The 22,706-nt window shown below is 46.5% G+C and overlaps 1 protein-coding gene across 2 annotated transcripts in view; it reads right to left on the reverse strand.

Annotated features, from left to right (window-relative positions):
* CAMTA1 (calmodulin binding transcription activator 1) overlaps window positions 1-22,706 on the reverse strand; it is a 3,643,069-nt gene that overhangs the window by 91,654 nt on the left and 3,528,709 nt on the right. For both annotated transcript variants that reach the window (XM_069610416.1, XM_069610415.1), the window contains 2 exons: window positions 18,733-18,979; window positions 3,826-3,897 (listed from right to left, as the gene is read on the reverse strand). In XM_069610416.1, coding sequence (XP_069466517.1) covers window positions 3,826-3,897; window positions 18,733-18,979 — 319 coding nt within the window. The remainder of the gene's footprint in view (window positions 1-3,825; window positions 3,898-18,732; window positions 18,980-22,706) is intronic.

Genomic DNA, 22,706 nt, shown 5'->3' on the forward strand with positions numbered 1-22,706 from the left:
AACCCCTTGTTTTATCAACATTCTGGAGTGGAGTTTTTTTGCATATACTTCAGAACAGAATGCCAAGAAATGTCAGTGAGAGAGCATGAAGACAGAAACCTAGCTACCCTTTATGAAGGGGGAGGCAGTTGACATTGCTGGGTAGTTGTTGACAGATTTTTGATGCACAACACTTTCTTATCTCAGTGCTAGTGACTTCAGACCCGTGTCTGGCACATAAGGAAATGACTTTTAGGTAGGTTGGATGGGTGGGACATGCCAATATTGGCAGCACACTATGCAGGGAGTGGCTCTTGTGTATAGCAGGTCTTTAGTGTACCTCTGGGCAGCTCTTGGCACTGCAGTTGTTCTTTAGGAAATGATCCGTAATCTGCTCACTAGGTTGGCATGCACTAAACTGGAGTGAAGAGGCAGTGATTGCACCTCTTGGGTGAGTCAACTATAGTGCATTCTTCGTGTACCACTTATTTTCTTTCCTCCCTCTTTCTTTCACTGTCAATTGTTCTCCTTGATGCTTACTCAGTAAGATTACAATTTTGCATTTGTTCATTTGTATCACCATGCTGTTTTCAAGGTCATTAGACAACTTTGTTGAATTCCATGGTGTTTGCTTTGTAAAATAAATACAACTTTTATGACTACAAAAAAAATTATAGTGCACCGATGACTCCTTGCAAGTTCAAGTCTTTGGGGGTCATTCCGAGATTGGAGGTAGTCATGGCGCTGTTTGCGCCATGACTGCCTCCAATAAAGGGTCCGAGTCTGGTGTTGTTCAATGGGGACTTACCGGTGTAGTCCGACCCTCGCGGGACCGGTAAGTCCCCATTGAACAAACCATTCCCCATTCCCATTTGAGCCCCCATAGAGCTCAATGGGAATGGGGAGGGCACCAATAACAGGCTTGCGACTAGCAAGCCCGTTATTAACGCCCTGGTCCGTTTGCGGGACCCGTAAGGGACGTGTAGTCGGACCACACGTTCCTTACGGTTCCCGCAAAGGGACCTCGGAATAGGGCGGTAAGGGATTACCGGCACCAGTCTCCTTACCGGTGCCCGGTATCCCTTAACGCCCTACTCGGAATTACCCCCTTTCTGTCGTAGAGTGTCCTGTCGATGTCAATGCAGCCGGTGAACAGCGTGCCATCAGATACAATACATCCATGTGCAAACACAAAAATACACAATGAAATTCTGAGGGTCTTTCGTAGACAACATAAAAAAGAGAACTGAATGATGAAACATAAAAGAAAAACCTGGGTCCATGGTTGTGTCGGATGGATGCTCCATGCATCCACTGATATTGTTCGAAAGTCCACCCTACTTTTTTCTAGTCCTGGCACACGGTGGAAAAGCGTAACATATAATCATAACCTTAATTTCCATGAGGGAAACCTAGATGAATCACAAGCCTCACAGTGCCTTCTCATATCGGGCAGTGTGATAACAAGCAGGTGTAAACTAAGCTGCAGAGGAGGCTGAACTATGCTTCCAACGTGCTGGGGTTGGCAACTGTATCACCATAGTCAACTGTTCAGTCATAACACCACAACATTAAACAAATAGAAACTCCACTGAACATAACTTCACCACACCTGACAAAATCACTCCCCCACTCTGTTTCCCACAACTTATTCTCAAATCGGGTGATCAACACATTCGAGACACTCATACCAGAAGACAAACCCAAACAACCTAACACATTCCCTACCACCATTTGGTGCACAGCCTCCTCTGCAGTGTTAAAAAGAACACAGGTTAGAGAGCAAATGGAGAGCAACATACTGAATCAAAGACAAGACAACCTGCGACACCGGCTCCGATAATATAGGGGCGCAGTGCTCATCATGGTAAGATTGCCACAACCATAATGCTCTCTACCGCAAAGCCCAACCTACTCAGTCTTCCTGTGATTCCTCAGCCAACCGCTTCACTGCAAAAATAGACAAGTCACGGTCACCTCTCTCTTGAACTTGCATCAGACACCCAACTGATTAGAACATAACTTCCACTGATCCCAGCCCTTATCTACAGACAGAGCAAAGCTTGCCTATCTCCCTCCCAATGCCATGCAGAGGCATCAGAACTCACCAATTTCAAATGTCTATCACCCATAAAACTACTAGAACTGTTAAAAAAGATCCATTTGTCTGGATTCCAATGATGCCTTTGATCCTCTTCCACCTTGCATCTTTAAATAAATACTTATCCCACATACCTCGGCCTCCCTTTTCCTTGCCCTCATGAACTCATCTCTAGAGTCTGGAAATGTCACCAGGATTCGGAAATACTCAGGTCAAAACACTACTCAAAATCCTCTCATGCAACCCGGAAAACGACTGTCTCGTCACCAGCACACATGTCCCCTCGAGTGCTGCAGCTGCAAGCAACGACTCTAATATCTCATTTCACGCTCGCTGCTTGACCTAGAACAAGATGGCTTCCGAGACCTTTTAGGGATCGAGAGATGGCATTTGCCAGACTCCCATCTTTCCTAACCAATCAAACTAAATCAATCCAACTTACCGTATTCACTGTTAAATCCACACTCCAAAGTCAAGTGAGGGCTAACTCAAGCCTCAACCATCTCTTTAGTACTTTTCAAGTCATGCATGACTCTGATTACATCCTGAATATGCTTCTTTGGAACAATTTGCTTCAACTATGTGGACGATGCCCAGGTCAGCACCCCTAACTCTAATGATCCTGACTTTAAAAGTAGCCACTGAGAATTATAACTATGGATGTTCAGGACCCACTTCAAACAAAATCTCTGTCAAATGGAAATCATGATCTGCAGAACCCAGTAGAGATTCTACATTTCAAGAAAAAATAAACTTTTGGAGTAATATACTTGGCTGCCCTAAGATCAGACACCAGGAACTTACAACCATCCAGAATTCAGAAAAGCCAAAAGACATGTCGGAATGTGGGTACCACACTCCCGCAGCTAGCCCTCAAAGACAATGCCCCAATGAGGAAAGAGAAGACACATGCTACCTCAACGGGCCACATACTCCCCCTGTCAGTCACCAGTCCCACGAACTCATGGTTGTAAATCAACAGTGCTCTGATTGTAAGGTGGTTCTCACCTTTTTACACATTCGGTCATAGATCTCCCCAGGCAAAATCCTCAGTGAGGGAAACCTATCAACGGCAATTCATGCTTGGCGCCGTGACAGCCATCAGTGTGGAGATGCCATAGGAATGGGGAATGTTGCGCTTTACAAGTTCTCCACAACATAGCATAACAATGAGATATTAAACTTATTAGTACAATGCTCTGGTAAGACGTGAAACACCAGAAGAGCATTCATTATTTAGTAATACACGTTATGGCAGCCCAGTAGTCTACTACAGCACCTCAGCAACCAATAAAAACACTGTGGTGGGAATTTGTGGTCAGTTGAAAGCAGACATAAGGGTGGGATTTAATTTTTCAAGGTCTTCCAAAAACTTGATATCTTCGATCTGGTCTTGAAAACTAGAGTTAGTCTGATAAAGATATGTTAACCACAAGATATCCAGGCGTTATATTCTTTGATTTATAAACAAAAGTTGTATTTTTTAAACAGAAGAGACAGCATGTTAAATCCATTTAATAAAACAATTGTTGGTCAGCAACTCCTGAACACATTCCTACAATGAAATTGCATCATCCTGGACAAACTGTATGGACCGAAGACACAAAATGTGATCATCGCCATCAGAAAGCAGCGGCGACTCGAGATATTAGATTTCTACTTTTTCCCCAACTACCCGCAATTCCCATGGGGACTTCTCAGAAATCACACATTTTCATGACTGTAATGTGATTCTCTGCTGTTACCTGTTTGTACTTTCGGTAACAGCGTTGGATCACCGCGGCGGCTACTTCCTGCTGTTCCCGTAACGGACGGCCCTAGGAGCAAATTGGAAAAGAACTTGAGAACATTGGAACATTCTGGACCTTATTTTCAGCTGTGACAGAGCAAATAAAACACACTGGGATTACAATTGAAGAAAATGTGTAATTTCTTTCCTTGCAGGACCTGACTCTCAAATGAAAAGATGCCATCGCTGTATTTTTTCAATCCGTATTTTTTTATAGAATATCTACCTCACAATATTTCAAGGCACCAAAGCAATAATTTGAAGGAAGTGATTACATGATTTAAATATTAGGTTAAAATCAAAAATTACTAACATACTCATGCCAAATCAAGTTTTGATGTCTCATTCCATTTTTACGGCAAACACTTAACACCTAATATTCAAATTAAGGGTTATCCTATGGCACAAGTTACAAATATATCCAATAAAAGTTGCTAAATACAGTTCTGGTAAGCCTAATATTATAATAATCGTCTCTATTCCTAATGGAAATTGTATAGCTTGCTCGTGAGTTTTTCATCCATTTTGAAGCATCAGACATTGAACCTTGTTGCAGAGGGCTAGAGATTTGCTCACTCGCATTCTCTCAGTACCAGCCAGGGATTGTCCTCCAAGCCCTGAAGGCCATACGTGGGTGCCTTGCCCCTATCAAGGCAGTAGTTAGAAATGTTTTCTGAGCCTGAAGGATCCCTACAGTGAACTGACTTGCGGCTCCTTGTTCCACCCAACATCTACATAAACAAATTCTTACATGGGCATCCCCCTACCTCTCAATCTCTTCACTTTATGAAGGTTGGCAGCCCTGGAATGGACCAGCCTGCATCTATTCAGCCATGATATTTTTATGCCGCATGTGGGGGTGTCTAGTGTTTTCCTGCCTGGGTTATTTCGACCTTTGTGGCCCCTATGGTGCACCTTATTAATTTTAATTATAATTTTTACACTCTCAGGGTCGGTGCCTCGCCTCTCGCTTTTCTAAATAAAATCCTGCTTCTGGGGTTGTTCTCATTTAGATATACTTCCCCAGCACAAATGTCTAGTTTTATTGGTTCGTAACAGGTGGAACATGGTGGCTATATACAATCTATTGTTGAGTTTAGTTCATGTGATGGGACACTGCCGCATATTTATGTAGTAATGTTCTTTTTCTGCAGCTTCTCGCTTTGTATCTCCTGATGAAGACGTTGTTTACTAAACACTCTACGTCGAAAACGGTTGAGTTTATTCTTTTAGGGATGTGATCTACACAACACTTCTCCTCACAGATCCGCCCTTGTGATAGATTGTTTTTAATGAATTCTATTGCTGTTTGTCTAATATATTTGTAAACATTAAAATATTCAAATGGGATGTGATGAATGTTTGTCCCACTCCCAATTGGCAAATAATGTTAATTAATTTAGTTATCTTTTTAGCCATTGTTGGTTGGTTGAATGTCACTATGTATGATGTATGGTTTGGATGCTGCACTATGAATGTTTGTTGAGATGGATGTATTTTAGTCACAGTTGTTTGTTCATCTATGCTGTTGTGTTACGTGATTTATTGATGCTCTACAAAGTAGAATGCCATTAATTGACTTGTTTAAATTTTTTATCATGATAAATAAAATAATTTGATACTTTTGTAAATAATAGTGTTTTGCTCTCTGGACATCTCTTCAGTTTCTCGTTTTACGATAATACTCTGGTCCAGAGGATAGAGTTTTCCTGCATCTTTCCGCTTTTGCATGGACCAGCCTTTCTGCATCATTCTAGGACTTGCTTGGCCAATCAGAGACATCAGAGTTCTAGTCATGATAGTAGGTACCCACTGAACGAGGACATGCAAGGGGATTCCGTGGAAGTGATCCATCCGATCATGATCCAGCACCTTGTCAATACAGAAACTGATCGGGGTAGTTACATTCGAGTAACAAAGACGGTGAGTTCAACACATCTCTGCTAGTGTTGCTCTCTTCAGAAGGTATATGTATTTTTTATGTAATGAAAAATAGGGTGTCATATCAAACAGAAAATGACTTCCAAAGTAGGAAATAACACAAGCAGATGCAGGCTTAGAGTAAGGTGGCGTTGTGGAAGAGCATTGCTTGACTGATTGATTGATGTGTACCGGGTGGTGAAGGGTTAAAAGTGGGAACATTTACTAGTGAAAGGGACTGGGGACATAGCAATATTGTTTAACATTAAGAGCCGGAGGCCAGTTTTAAGACATTTACAAATTGCAGAGTGGCCCAGAGTGCAGGATGCAGGAGAAGTTGTTTGGGTGGTTAGTTGGAAGGGTTTGGGGTGCTCCTTCCAACCATCCAGGAGGTATTTAGATTCCGAATTTGGGAAGGAGGGCATTATGGGTTAGTGTACTGTTCAAGTCATCAGGCACAGAGTGGTGCAAGGGTGCAGAGTTTGGCTACAGCACCCCAAAGCTACAGGACCTGTGTTGTGCAGGTGGGTTGTGGCTGGGGGTGCATGGCTTCTCTGGCTGAGTGTGCAATAAGATTTCGGAAAGAGCTTTTGAGATTTGGGCCATTAATGATGTCTTTATTTTATCTGATGCACGTTACAAAGTGGCCATTCAGCAGTTTGTTACTTTATATTAGTACTCGGCGTGGGAGAATCAGAATGAAAGAACCATTCTGATTGGCCCGCACCAGGGCATTACCCGGCCGCATTATCCCTCGCATTGTACGCCTTTGTCCCTGGTGGGGGATGTGGCAGCCCCTCAGCCAATGAGGAGGCTTAAAGCGGGGCCGCCAGGGATTCAGGTATGTTTTTTTTTGTTGTTTTTTCCTCCCCCCCTCCCAACCCCACTTACCTTCTGCCTGCTTTGTCCCCGGCGGGGGATGATGGTAGCCTCCAGCTGTGTGGAGACTGGAAGCGGGGCGATCACAGCTCCGAGGCTCCACACGGCTGGGCATTCATTGTCCTCTGCCGGGGACCCAGGTATGTTTTTTTTTCTTTTTTTTTTTTCCCTCACCCTCCCAACCCCACTTACCTTCTTCTCTTTATTTTTTCGGGAGCGGACGTGCTTGGAACAGAAGTGTTCCCAGCGCGTCTGCTCCCGATGGCTGCCATGGAAAGGGAAAACGGACTCCGTTTTCCCTTCCCAGGCGTCCATTTTTCTCAGTCATTTTCTGTTTGTACCCCGATCTCGCAGATCTTGCGGGACGGGGTACTACTAGCAATATGCTATAACTATAGGCCTGAGCAAAGCGAGGGCCTTAACAAAGGCCCCGGGGCATTTCCTGACTCAGTAATGCCCCCGCCGCGAGGGGCATATTGCTTAATTATCAGTTCCAGTAGAGCCACTCTGTTAAATACCACCTATTGCAATATTTTGCCTTCCCTTTGTATTTAAGGAGTCCGTGTTGGCAAGTAGGTGCAATGTGAAGTGACAAAGTCATGGCATCTAAGTCAACTGGCAAGGGGTGTTATTATGAGCCCCCTAACAGCATAACACCAGTTCGTCCAACTGTCAACCGTGTTCTCAACCTGAGGGGAGCCAGCCAGCAGAGACTGGCTTTTTATCACCAAGCCACAGGTAAAACACTCGTTCATCGCCTCCTCCCACCTCAGCATCCATTTCCGGTCACCAATACAACTCTTGCAAATGTTTGTCCGTGAGAGTCCTTCTTAACGGGCCTTCATGGACTCTTAGGGAACTTGACGGCACCAATCTATCACCTCTTGTCACAGCATATGGACATTCAGCCAATTTTTCCAAAATGGCAGGAGAGCGTTTGCCCTCCTTGGACTGGTCAACCTTGCCCAAACTGGCTTGCAAACCCGGAATACAACTCAACTCTGGGTATTTGTCACGCAGACCTAAACACTCACCCTGATCTAATGCAGGTAGTACACAATCAATCTGCATGATGATGCCACCCTGACCCTCACCCGTTTGAGAAAAGGGGCAACCTTGACAGGCTGTCGGCCACTGGATTTCTTTCCCCTGGAATGTGTTCCACCACAAAATTGTAATCATGTAAACGCACCATCCACTTGGCAACGGGGAGAGTCCACGATCAGCCTCTCAGTCGTCAATCATATATAATTGAGGGACTTGCGGGGGGCCTTGAACACATAGGATAGGCAAGACCCAACAATAAGGTTCAGAAATGCTTGGATGCCCACCACGCAGCCAAAGACTCCCTCTCAATAACAGCATACCTTTACTCTGGGACCCTTATTGCCCTCATTGCAAATGTGACGAGCCCATATTCCTAGTTCTGCCACTGGGCTAAAACTGCACCAACAATTTCTTCACTGGTGTCAACTGTGAGGACGGCCTTAGACCTTACATCAAAAGTAGCCAATGTGGGAACCTGGTCTACCTTGTGCTTTAAAAACTTCAAATTCTGCATTGTGAGACCATGAAAACAGCTTGTACCGCGTGATGGGTTGTCTCATGTGCATGCTTTTGTCAGATATGAGGAGATACACTTAACATAGTATTCTTATGTGCCGGGGCTATGGCCTAAGCTGCTTCTTGCATGCATGGGCTTTCTGCATGACTTTTACTAGACCTGCACATGGTCTAATGCCCTTGAATCGATGGTATTGCTGGGTAGTGTACGAAATTACAGAATGCAAAAAGTCCGACCAGTCAAAGTCCGACCCCCATTTTTCCGCAGATATATATATATGTGGGGGGGTTAAAGTTAATAAAAATGTATAGGGGTAAGTTGGAGGGGTTATGCGGGGGTCTCTGCCCACATATATATTTGCGAAAAAATGAAGAAAAAAAAGTCTGACTTTTGGTAGTCTGACTTTTGCATTCAGTCATTTCACGCCGATCCGTATGGCTGTGGCAAGTCATGCGCTGCACTTAAATTTGGCACTTCGACAACATGACAACCCCAAAGTGCCCAAGGCAGCATGCACTTGTCCATCGTGTTTTTCGCACTGTTGTTCCCCGCGCAATATGCCATCTTTGAAGTAACGTACACCTGACATGCCACCAAAACGATGTTGCTCGAGGTGCTGAAACATGGCAGATGTCGACACCAAATCAAAGACCATTCTGCAAAACCTGAAAGCGCCAAACGGGGGTTAAAAAAGAAGGAGGAATGGCACCTTGAGCAAGTTTATCTGGTGGTATGTCGAGGACCAGGAAGACTGCCCCATGGTGGATAACAACTCGTTAATTGTTGGTGGGGATGGGATCTACCCAAATGTTGCCATTTAGCCCATGAAAATCCACACATATGCATACCCCCCGCCCCCCCACCACACATCGTGCTTGGGAGCAAGTAACACAGGGGACAACCACTCTACAACGTTGCCGACTAACTTGAGCTTGTCCAAGTCTTACTTAAGGGCCTTCCTGGCAAGTACATGCAGATGTCTGACTGTGCATCTTAGGTATTGCCCCACCCCCCTTTTGAGGAACATGTTTTGGGAGATTTCCTTGAGTTTGCATAACTTGTCGCTAAAAACTTGAGTGCATGCAAGTTTTAGATTTTATGGGGACACCACAGCAGTCTCCCTTGCACACAAAAATGGGTAACTCCTTGCCGAGACATAGTTGAGTCTCTTAAGTCAGCTTGCTCCTCCCATCTCGGGAGGATAGCCTAGGGGCAACGTGCTCACCTTGGAAGCAAGATGACATGGAGCAACACAGGTTCAAGCCCCGGGGCCGCACTTAGAAACCTCTGAGTATGAAGCGCGTTATAAATAACCTACCATACCATATCATCCCAACATGCTCACACCCTTATGGGTATTTGCAACATTCCTCTGGCTTAACGACCCTTATATTAATTTGAGACCACTTGTAGCCTAGTGACGGCACCAGGGTTAATGTCCAGATTGAGCAAACACTTGTGTACAGGCACGTTACACATGACTTATCATATCATATCATATAGCTGCTCACACACAATTCTGGTAAAATCATGGTGTAAGGGGGGCTGAATGTACCAGCATGTCTCGCCCCACCCTGTTGATCCTTCTGATGCCCCAGGACTGCTTTTCATAGCTTCCTGGACTTGCAATCAGGCACCTTCTGATTCCACTGTGAGGCCCTCCCTATCCACCATCCTGACACTGGGCCTGGAGGAGTAGTTCCTATCTAACTGAGACCTGTCCAATCTAGCCAGGGTTGCTCTGCACTCAGCATTCACTGCTGGGCACTCTATGGCACCTACATCATGGCTGTGCCACCCGGAATTCTGGTTACAAACTGGGTGCCTCTAGATGCCCTGCTGAGATTTGGAAGCACTCTATGCATGCCCCCCTCTGACTTGTTTGACTCTCTTTTGAGCATACCTCTGACAGCCTTCCATCTTCTGGCCTGGTGTATCACATGTTCCTCCTCCCCTGCTGTGAGAGTCTCCTTGTTGGGGACTTCTTATACGCTCTTGGGAGAGTCTTCTATTGTCTTAGCCATTTCAAGGACCTTACCGGCAGAGGGATCCTTTTCTATCCACAAGCACTCCCTTATTTTGCCACTACAAGATCTCATCAGAACCTGGTCCCTTGTGTATTCATCTAAGACCCCCCCACCCATGCATTTGCAAGAAGAGATCAGTGTCCACAGCGTGTTTACTTAGGCATCAATGGACTCCGTGGCCTTTCAGCATATGAAAAGCGCTTGAGTGCAACATTGAGTTTTTTGTCGAAATGCTTCTCCAACTTAGCTAAAGCGATCTCATATAGGTTAACCATGGCCTTCCTCCACCTTCCCCACAGATGATGGAGCCAGGGTAGGGCCTGAGTGGGCAATGCCTGCCCAAAATCTGTAAATGCCCTCTCAGCATCACTGTGTGGGCATTTACAGATGTTAATGTCACTATGGTGGGCCCGACTACATTAGTTTCAGTACTAATGCAGTTCAGAAGTACGCTTTCTGCTGGTGCCTCGAACGTGTCTATCCAAAGGTCCACCAGAAAAGGGCAGGGGGTGAGGGGTGTTCGCCGGCGTAGCCAAGAAGTGAAGTAGTGGAGTGGCACTTGTCCCTTGCATGGTTTTGTAGGGGTGTCACTAATAAATACAATCAAGGTTCCTTCAATACAATGTGATCAGTGACAGTACTTTGGGAAGGAGTGAAGGCTCCATGGTTGCAGTGAAACAATACCTAAGGGCAGAGGGGAGTTGTAGTCCAAAACATCTGAGAAGGCCAAGGTTGCAGAACCCTGCTCTATATCATTCCCTCGCTATTCTGAATTGCTGCCGATTGCTTTTAACTTTTTGCCACTGTTGAAGAGTAGCACCTTGAAGCGGCTGTCTGCCTCCGAGTGTACCTGTAAGATGGAACAGTGGGTACTGGAAGCAGTCATCCTTCCTATCGAGTGAGACAATGGAACCGTGAGGTCAGGTCCCCCACACTGAATCAATTGAACCTCATGAGCATGCAACTCAAGAGGCCTGCATCGGCTCTTTCTCCCACATCCCAGATACCGACTGGCTCTTTATCCATTGCAGTTGCAATCTCGGCTCATGATAATTAACTTTGCAATCCATCAGAACATTGCATTTTGTGAAAAATACAAGCACTAGTTTGATTTAACCAACTGCGTGAGTGCGCCGCCCCGGCGCTCAGTCAGCGCGCGCAGGCTGCAGTTGGCGAGCGCCTGCCAAACACATAAAGCAGCGCAGAGGATTAATAACAAACACATGGTGTTAAAAGATAATATGATTAGAGGTAATTTTCCATCTGCAGTGCCTTCTGTTGTCTGTGGCCTAAAAAAAAAGAGCATTAGAATGCATTCAACAGTTTGCCGCAGCCTCCACAGCGCTCATGACCCTGGTTCCTACCACGACGCACCACTTAGAACCTGCCTGTTGGATTAATGCTGATGCTAAGAGTTGCCTGGACGGAGGTAGGCATTAGTGTGAGGTGAAGGGGGTTCTTTGAGATTGCCCTCCCCTACAATTGGGCTATGAGAATTCTGAATATCTATTTTGTCCAGGATTTAGTTGTTATATATACGCATTTGCGCTAATTTGCATACCCACAATGGTTTGCTCATGTGGTTCTAATGGAGGTGGAGTTTGAGTGATGGCTACTTGGTGGGGATGTGGCACTCATCAATATACATCTATGCATATATATATATATATATATATTTCCCAGCTATTGAAACAAAAAAACAGAGGTCTGGTCCCGGCCCCCCCAGCTGACAAAATGTGTGATCTGGACAGTTTACTCCTGTGAGCATTTGGGTTAACCCGCACCATGTAGAATGTGAACATTGGTAGCAAGCCATTTCACCTGCAAGGTCAATTAATAGCCTCCCGTGAGTGCCTCTCCTGCTGCTCTTCAGCTTCTGGTGGGTGGAGTGTAAGGTAAACCAAAAGCACTCCGACTGATATGCAAGTACACACGTGGCTGGGATACTTAAAAATGCTCCAAAAACCGAAACATGCTTTATTTATTTCTTTCTTTGCTCCTTGCAGGGGAACTTTACGAGGGATGAACGGTTTTGTACATTTGGGACATTTCCGCGCCTTATGACGCCAGTTGAAAGTCCACTAACAGCGCAGAAGCAAAGCAAAGACCTTCGTTTGCCGCCTGCTGGTGACAGGAGGCCCCAATTCGTCTTTGACATTAGATTACCCACCCCCTACCCCCGGCCCCCGGGAGAGTATGCTGAGCCCGTCTGTTCCGTGTTTATCCTACTGTAAAGGCATAATCCCTGCTCCGAAGCATCACAGACGTCTCCGTGGCAACAGAAAGTGACGTCACAAGCAGAGGGTCACTGCAACATTCGCTCGCAGCTAATCAGCAAACGGGCCTAGCAGCACTGATATGACATACAAAGCATTTCCCTTTTAAGTGGCTAACTCTTGCAACCATTCCATAGGTCGGCAATCCCTACATTGGTGACAATGTAGAAAATGTATCACAAAAATGCAACATACACCAACATATGCAATTTACACTGTAAAGTTACCTAGTACTTCACTTGTTGGTATTTGTGGGATTAGCAAAGGAACTGGGGGTCCCACTGGTGAAAGGGAAGACAGTTGTCCAGCTCTCGAGACTAACATTCTTAGGGATTGAGATTGATTAGGAAGAGGGGAAGACCAGGCTACCAAACGATAAAGTGCATAACCTAAAAGACACTATATCAAGGGACTGAAGGGCAGGAACAAGGCGGCACTGAGGGAGCGCCAGTCTTTGGCAGGGAAAATGAATTTTGCTGGTAGGGTTATTCCAGTGGGCAGGGTATTTGCCAGGAGTATTGAGCTGAAGACGGTAGTGCTGTAACATGCATCTCAACACGTTCGCCTGGTCACAGAGGTAAAAGAGGACCTGGAAATGTGGGACATGTTTCTGGACAAATTTAATGGGGTACTTCTCTGGAGGGAGCATTGGGCAAGCAGCGACAGTATGAGGCTCTATACGGATGCATCAGGCTAACACAGGGTTGGGGCTGTACTTGGTAAGGATTGGTGCGCACAGGCATGGCCATCACCATGGCATGAGGAGGGCGTGACTTGAGGGCAGCATTCTCCCTGGCCTTCTTTGGGGCCTTCAGGGTCAGTGAGCTGGTGCCGGACAACAAGGAAGGCGGTGGTAAAGGTTTTTTGAGACTGGAGGATGTCATGGCAGCAGGGGAGTGGGCACAGCTGCATCTGAGAAGGTCCAAAACGGATCAGGGGGGGGAAGGGAAGAATAATTACCCTCTACTGCGTTATGGGAAGCCCATGCTGTCCCGTAATGGGGCTAGCGACATACCTGAACATAAGATCCCCAGCAGGAGCGGGTGCACCTCTCGACTGCACTGAGCAGGTACCAGTTCAAAGGCGTAACCGATATGGCACTAAGGGGCATAGGAGCAACAGAGGGGGTCTTTGGCACACACTCATTCAGAATTGGAGCTGCCACCTCAGCGGCAGGGCTGGGCACGATGCCAGAAGCAATTCAGGAGATAGGGGGATGAAAGTCTAAATGTTTGAAAAGATATATAAGGTTGAACAAAATGGGATGCAAATTCATTCCCGTCTCTCTCTCTCTCCTCACCAAACAGCAGCCAAAAGGAGGGAAAGGTCTGTTTGGGTGGTGGGGCACTCCTTCGTGACAAGGGCCATGGCAAAATGGACCCCGGAAAGGGAACTGATGACAGCAAACGAATATAAGATCTGGTGGCATGGGGTACAGGCTATGAGATGGGGCTAGCTGGAAGGTCATGTGCAAATGCTTCCAAAGCAACACCCCAAAACCAACGTGCTAATGATCTGGGGGGGGGCGACCTCACAAGCTTGGGCAGAGGTGTGCTGATGAGGGAAATGATGGACACCCTCCAAAAATTGTCCGCCCGGTTAGAGGAGATGGAAATCATGCGGTCAGAGAGCATACCGAGGCAAGCTTGGAGAGGAGCTGAGTGCCATTCAAGAAGGAATTTGATCGGGGAAATGGCCAGGTTCTGCAGGGGCAGAGGCTTCACTCAGGTCAGGCAGGGCCTGATCAACCTAAAGTCACCTGAGTATTACGAGGAGGATGGGGTGCACCTGTCAATGGCTGGCATGGAGTTGTTTTTTTTGGAATCTGTTCACAAAGCTGCTGGAACTATGAGGTCATGGCTGGGGGGAGCCACGGATGGGCGTGGACCCATCAGTGGCGTGGCGGTATGTAAGCGACCAGTGGCAGTGTAGGAACTACAATTGAGCTTGGGAAAGCGGGAGGCGTTTGCACTCCTCTCACGATCAGCGCTCTTCTGAGGCCTAGTGGCAAAGGCGCTGGAGGTATCTAAGAGGGCTCGGATTCCCCCAGCAGGAACGGCACTCCTCCAGCCCCGGATCACCTGCAAGGGCAGGTGGAGTGCAGACAATGGCGGTTGGTGGCGCTTTGGCCTAGAGTGGAGTTGGTTGGAAAATGGGGGAAGCAAGGTAGAGATGAGGCAGTTGGCTGGTCGACGCACCTGGAGAACAATTCCACAAAGAGTGTTTTGTTGTGATGACAAACATGTAGTGTTTAGTGATTTGTGTGATAATAAACCTCTGGCCTTTTATGCCAACAAAGAAACAACTGTCTCCATCAGCCTTGTGATATATGGGCGGGGAGGTCAGGGTATCAGATGGAGAGCTGCAAGTATATTGGTATATTCTGTCGACAAGTGCCCAGGTTATAATATAACACCTAGCAGCATGTGAATTTAGAGTGAGAATTTGGTTCTAGCGGACGGTGCCGAACTACACAGATCGCAATACTGCATTGGGCTCGCTCACACCTGTATAGGTGCTGTTTTATATATTCTTGCATACCCTCCCTCCCCCATTGTCCCCCTTTGCCACACAATCGCCTACTAACACACCACGGTCACCCAAGGCTAGAAGGTCAGGTTGTCGTGAGGTCAATTGTTCAAATACTTTTTCAAAAGCCAGAATGACTTGCCGCGTTGGAAATGTGGAGGTAAGCATGCTGAGTGTGGAACCTGCATGGGGTGCTTGTGGTCTGACCCGATTCAATGCCCGTCTGAAGTCACTGCAGCTCAGCAGAACTGTTTATGTGAGGCTGCCTGCAATTATTACTTCGGTGTCATTTGCGAATAACACATTTGCCATTGCCTTCTCCCACAGAAACATACTCATGCACACACCATCCACTGGCAGGGCCTGCCTTAGCGCAGGGTTGCCCGGGCGACCGCCTGGGGCACCATTAGCACCACACCAGCTGGGGGAGCGTTTCAAGGTGACCAGGGAGAGGCGGGGGGGGGAGGGACGCCTAATTTTTGTTTTTCTGACTGGGGAAGTTGTGGCTGCCAAGGCTGGCCCTGTGCACAGGCACACAACAATGCATGACACACACACACTGACATACACAGAGGCACACAAGTCGGTACTCCCAGGGGCCACATAGGTAGCCTGACATGCATTCACATATAGAAACACAAAGACACAACACACAAGACACACATACACATAGTGTAAAATCAAGCCCCCAGGAACAGGATGCATGAGGGAACACTGATCGGTTAATTTACCAGCCTCAAGACACAGGCACCAACACAACATCACAGTTTTCCCCGGCAAGTGCTTAATCGCTGGGTGCTCTTACAGTTCTCTTGTGACCGACATACAGTGACTTGATGCATTCTAGAGAACACTACGATGGGAATTTGAGTCGCTGCCATCAATTTTCATTGCCAATTGATGCAGAGAAACAGGACTCTGACTGTGCAGATACCCTTAACTAAGGCAGTTCACCTGTCTCACTCTAACCACACACTCAGCCCAGCCAGGTGGCAGCCCTGGGCACTCAAAGAAAAGAAGTGCTGCAAAACAAGACCCTGACAGGCCCCTTGGTGGTTCTCCGCTCCATGCCATCATTGGTGCTGCCACCGTGCAAAGCCCCTCCATGGCTGCGAAGCTGGGTGGGCCCAAGATTAGCACGTGGAAAAATACACCCCTTCTCACCCACTAAGATCCTCACATGAACACTTGCTCAAAGTGCTCAGCTTCAAGCGCCAATCTGCAGGAGGCTCAAGCTTCCCTGTCATTGCCGTCAAGCTGTGGAACAATCTCCCCTTGTTCTTGAGAATGGAACCCTCCTATTGGTCCTTTAGGAGAAACCCGAAAACCTGGTGTTTCGCCTAAGCTCCTCAGAGCCAAGACACTATATTACTGCTGAACGTCCTGAACATACGCTTCCTACTTTCCCTGTTTATTTTTACCTGTACACCCCTTACCCTTTGCCTAATGTAACCAGCGCCTAGATACCCAAGGGTTTAACGTGCTGCTAAAAAACGCTAAAATAAATAAATAAATTAGAAGAGCGGCGAAGTGGACCGTGATATAAGGCTGTAAACATTCTTGCACCTGTTGAGTCTTGCTCATGGCGCCAGTGCCACCATAATAAAAGGGTTCCATGTGTTAATATCCCCACAAAAATATTGCAATACAAAAATATCGCCATATTTTTGCGGCGATATTGACCCATGGACCCTGCGGGGGACACCCACCCAACCCCTGCATTGTTTTAAAATGTGCGGGGGACACCCCCGCAGCCCTGCTCCCACAAAATATCACCCCAAAATATATCGCCTGTGGCGAGACAAACAGCCATATGTACAGTGATATTTTTGGTGGGGATATTTTGGAGGGATACCAATAAAGGGCTATTGCAAATGAGTACGGGGGCAGTCAAGTAGCACTGGAGGACCATGAGTGGACTAGCCTTCCAAGGAAATCTTTGAGGTGAGTGTAAAGAAATCTGGGACAAGCCGGTATAGCTGATTTGTTTCGGGCAGCGGCAGCCCCAGAATCCTGGTTGTGGTCACTGACTTTGCACTGCTGAAAAGTGACTTTGCACTGCTGACCCAAACCCTGATTCATGGAACTGTGCAAAGTGTTTTTTTGCAGTGCAAAGTCTGTTCAAAGTCATTTTGTACTGCAAAAATGACAATGCGCTGACTTTGCATGGACTTTGCACAGCAAAAATACACTTTGCACTGTTCCATGACACTGTGACACTGCGGGTGGGCACCACTGCTGTCACCACCCATAGCTGCTCCCAACAGTGTCGAGACATTTGGGGTTACACTGCAGCTTGCACCTGCTCATTGTGGTTGATGGATGAACTGACTTTCACCACTTCATAATTAAAGTGAGTCTGAGACAATAAGTGTTGGGGCTCAAAAATAAGTGCCAGGGTTGAGCCCTGGCAAACACCCCCAGAAAATAAGCACTGGATAAGGGATCTGGAAAAGGATATAGTGGGCTACAGGTAAAACATCCAAGGAAGGAAAGAGGGGCAGAATGTTAAAAGAGGAAGGTTGTGTCTGCTTTCCGGAACAACAGGAGTGATTTGATGGCTTTTATGTGGGGCAGTAGGAGTTTCAAAGATGGCTGCCAAAGACAGAAAAGTGTCTTTATCAGCTCTTCCTGCAGCAGAATCATTATAGTAAAATGTTGATCAAATACAGTAGGATTTTAGCTTTCTGATCCAATTCCATGTCTTTGGCATGTTGCATTGTTCAAGCTGTAATAACTGCGCATGTCTTTCCCTTTGCTGTACTGTGCCCCTCGCCCTTTCTTTATCTCGAGGGGTGTCTCCTGCATTGCCCCCCTCTCCTTGGGATCGCATTTTGAAGAAGGGGTTCGGGGGATCCTCCACCTCTACTTCACTGTCAGGTAAAATGCCCCCAACCGCAATTACTTGGTTAAGGTTTCATTAAGGGGCACCTTTCAATCTTTCAGTTGATCTGCACACCTCCCCTCCGTGTCCCGTCTGAGCACCCTTCTTGCTCCTTTCCAGCCCCTTCCCCTTTCCTGACCTAGGTGCCCACACTGCCATTTCACCACGGTAACAACACTGTGCACACAGTCTTTAGGGTACATGGCGGTGGTGTAAATGGCAGTGCAGGCAAGGCATGTCACCTCTGTTCCATGAATAGAAGCCTACAATTACCAGCATGCAGAGTAATGTGCAGCTAAAGCAATCCCCTCAAAGGGTTGCAGCTGTACTACCAGGACTGAAAGAAACACTGCACGCCACCTTTTTCCAATCGCCCAACATTCGCATGTCCTAAGCGGCATGCCACAGACCATAAACACTCTTTATTGCCCAATCACTGCTATGTCAGCATCCATGTAGGATTAATCATAATTTCAAAACAGAAAACCAGAACAGAGCCCTTCTGAGGTCAGTGGCTAGTCTCAGAGCACTGGGAATGACTGATCACTGTGGTTGCAGTGTTGCATGGCGGCCCAGCCACTGGCTTTTGGTTTCCCCAGATTATGAATCCAGGGAGGGAATTTTTTCCGGATTCTGGGATCCGGGAAAATCGAGCCCAGTCCCATACTGGGTAGAGGAACGATGTTGTAGAACAAGAAACACAAGGATACAAGGAAATGATCCTCAGGACATCAAAGGCAGAGGTAGGAATTAATGGACGATTGCACTGGTAAGACTCTGGTACCTTATATTTCCTGAACACTGTCTGGACGAGTTTGGCAGCTTCGTAGAGTTCTCTCTGTTCGTGGTCCGACAGGGTCAGCTGGGCAAATTCATTTTCGACCCGCTCACTGGTGGACGCGCTCAGGAACTCGGACCAGTCCGCTGCCGAGGGAAGGCTGGTTTTCTCGAAAGCTATTTCGCTGATTGGGGAGCCTACGGGGCTCAGGCTGGTAGTGGACGAAGGGGTCAGAGGTTCACTGTACATACTCCTGAAAAAGAGAACCTCGGTCAATGCGGGTTCCTACAATCATGAGTCAATGCATGCATGCGCCATCCTACCTACAGGGGTGGTCAACAGTCACACCATACACCGGTTTCCCCCCCATGTGGTGTATGTGTTCATGCCCTTGCACCTGGCTAGCTTCTGACATTGTTTCTATCACTCAACCTTCCAGGGCCCTGTCTTCTGCTTCGCAGCTTCTCCTTTCTTCTCTGTGGCCTTCCTGCCCTTCCTCTCGCTTTCCTTCTTTTCAAGTGTGGGAAACCTTACCCATTGCCTATCTTTGCATTTATTCAAAAAGCATCTGAGAGACCATTTAACAGCTCCCCTGGTGTCCAAATGATTGGACCACGTCATGGCGTGGTTATCTTCTGATTGGATATGATGGTACTACCTGGTCATTGTGTTAACCTGATTTGCTGTTGTTCTGGCTCGTTCATGGGTTAAAACACTTTGGATGAAGGTGCTATGTAAAAAATAAATAAATACATATATGTTAGTCTTTTGGGTATGTCGACATTGTTGTCCCTTTGGCACAAACGCTCTAGAAATGGCAACTATGTAATCATGCTAATAGTGGCAAAGATAAAAAGAAATGTTACAGGTCCTGCAAAAATAATCAGGGCTTTCCATTTCTGAACCCGTAAGTGATCAGCCATACGCATCGGGAGAACATCCCAAAGCGATGGTCTTACAACTGCGCCGACGTAGCCTCCAGTTCAGGCTCTATCCACTCGGGGCGGCACCCAGCGGCCTGTCTGAGACTGCTTTTTAGTGTTGCGGAGGGGCTGTAAGATGTAAACGTTGCCACAGGCAACTGGGGAATTTGTTGGAAGCCGTCCGAGTGGATCAGGCAAAGGCCTGAAGGTGGATCTCTTCACAGCAGATCCCATGGACCGATCATCTGCAGGTCTTCTTCGAACAAAACTGGATCTGCTATCCCGCCCTAAACTGCATTCCTGCACGTACCCCTTTGCATCCCCTATGTCCATTCCCTTCTAACTGTACCCCCACTAGTCTATCTACACTTCCAACTGCGTCCACATATTTGTATCATGAAATTCTACAAACTTGTTGTTGGAGCACACTCTTGCTTCCCAGCTAGTCTCAGGCTAAATACAACCCAATACATAAATACATACATACATACATACATAGATACATACGTACAGAGAGAGCTAAACTTTGAATGCTTTTAGATAATGAGCCAGTGTAGCAGGCGGATCTCTGGGAAAATATGTCATTTCCATATTACACCAACCAGGAACCTAGCAGAGGTATTCTCAGTGCCCCGCAAGTCCATCAGCAATTAACGAACAAACCAAGGTCGGTGCCGTGAGCACGATCTAGGCCTGAGGCTACGAGTGCTACCACATCCATCCGTTTGCTTTTAGTGGGGCTGGGCTGAAAGATGTGTCCCAACATCCTGAGGTTTAAGAAAAGGCCAGGTTCAAATGTTCAGCTGGGCAGGAAACATCAGCTTTTTTTCTTTAAGAAGAAACTCTTATTTTGGACCTCGGTTGAGAGCATCTCATTAGAACATTGAAATAAGACACTGCAAAATCACCCAAAATTTGGTATTATTATCAGTCAATACACTTTGGTGGATCATGATCGAGGGCAAAGGGCCCATTCCTCTTTTCACACAATACAAGGGTGACATGAGTTTCCAATAAGTGGTCAACCATTATGGATGCTTGCTATTCCTAACAGTGCACAAATATATCTTGGTCTCAGCTTTTTACAGAATGTACATATCATCATAATGCCCAACTGAAATTTCATTTTACCATTGACATTCATTGTGAATTGAATTTGTTTTTCTTTCATTTCATTTTTTCCATGGATGCTTGCATTCTTCAAACTCACAACAACCTGTGTGGTATGTGTTCACAAAATAATTTTCATTACATGGCATATAAGGTTTTGAGTCTTATTGCCGTACCAATTGCATTTACTTTTTATAATATGGCAATGATACTTCGTTTTCTTTTGATTGATTCCGGCCTGTATGGATTTAAATAGCCTTAATAACGACCCCACTGGTCGAAACACGTGTCGGCTATACCATTGGACTACTGTATAACCAGAATACAAAAAATACCACTCTGGACTTAATGCGTGGACCGTATTATTTTTTGTGTAACTGCATGATTAACTCAATTTACTGTGAATACTAGTGCCAAGTGCGGAGACAGTCTTCTAACAGTTTTTGTATACTTTCACAAAATCATAAGCAGACTAGGGATAACCCTGATTCAGGGGCGTTGCTAGGGGGGGGGGTAAGGGGGCTATAGCCCCTGATCTTTTGGTTGTAGCCCCGGATAGAATCTCAGGAGCTACAGCCAAAAGGCTAGCTAGCCCCCAGTCCCAACAGTTCTAACATCAGTGTAGCCCCGGGTCTTTTCCAGACCTAGCAACTCCCCTGCCCTGATTAATATTCATGAGATACATCTGCATACATTTAGAATCAGTGTATGCAAATTTGTCTCATTAATATTAGTGAGGGATAGCCTGATCATCTGACATGTTTCTGGCCCTCAAGGCCTGGATTTGGACATCCCTGCACAAGGATGCATGAACTGCAGACATGCACCACAGGCATTATTTCTATGTCTGTCACAACCTTGGCTTGGCATATCGGCTTCAGACTTTAGATCAATACCTTTTCTCCCCTTCTTGCACTTGAATGTACTTACCGTTTGTTCTCACAATTCCTACTTGCTAGTGCCAGGCTTATTTTATGGTCCAGGTGATATGACACATTTTAGCAGTCCCACTTATGATTGAAAAGGTAGGCAGGATCCTTGCTTCCTAGGCCCTTGAATATACTGACACGTCTAATGCCCTATGGTTTTGGAATGACTTCCTCTAATTGACCCTACTCCTTATCTGAGTTTGACCCAACATCTGGGTGAGAGTTCTTTGTTGCAGTCCGCCACTAATCCTCTCCTATTCCACCGCCAAATCATTACAACTAATTCTAAAAATAGTCTTTTAAGAAACTACTTGTCTCCTCGGCAGATAAGTGGATTGTGGCCTGGTCTGTCAAGTTCCCCTCTGTCTTCTTTCTGGCAGTCAAGGGATAGCTATTTGCTTCAGTTTCTCCTGTGTCTCATGCCTGGGGACCACCCCTTTGCTCTCTCTCTGGTGATGCTTCAGTTTCTCCCATGTCTCATGCTTGGGGACCACCCCTTTGCTTTCTGGAGGTGCTTTAGTTTCTTCCCTGTCTCATGCTTGGGGACCACCCCTTTGCTTTCTGGAAATGCTTCAGTTTCTCCTGTGTCTCATGCTTGGGGACCACCCCTTTGCTTTCTGGAGATGCTTCAGTTTCTCCTGTGTCTCATGCTTGGGGACCACTACTTTGCTTTCTGGAGATGCTTCAGTTTCTCCTGTGTCTCATGCTTGGGGACCACTCCTTTGCTTTCTGGAGATGCTTCAGTTTCTCCCCTGTCTCATGCATTGGGACCACCCCTTTGCTTTCTGGAGATGCTTCAGTTTCTCCTGTGTCTCATGCTTGGGGACCACCCCTTTGCTTTCTGGAGATGCTTCAGTTTCTCCTGTGTCTCATGCTTGGGGACCACCCCTTTTGCTTTCTGGAGATGCTTCAGTTTCTCCCCTGTCTCATGCTGGGGGATCACCCCTTTGCTTTCTTGAATACATTTAATTGCAAAGGGGGGCAGATCCATTGGTGTCCTGATGCTTTCATGCAACTC

The sequence above is a fragment of the Ambystoma mexicanum genome, chromosome 8, assembly GCF_040938575.1.
Source record: "Ambystoma mexicanum isolate Mex_15411 chromosome 8, UKY_AmexF1_1, whole genome shotgun sequence".
NCBI classification, from domain to species: Eukaryota; Metazoa; Chordata; class Amphibia; order Caudata; family Ambystomatidae; genus Ambystoma; species Ambystoma mexicanum.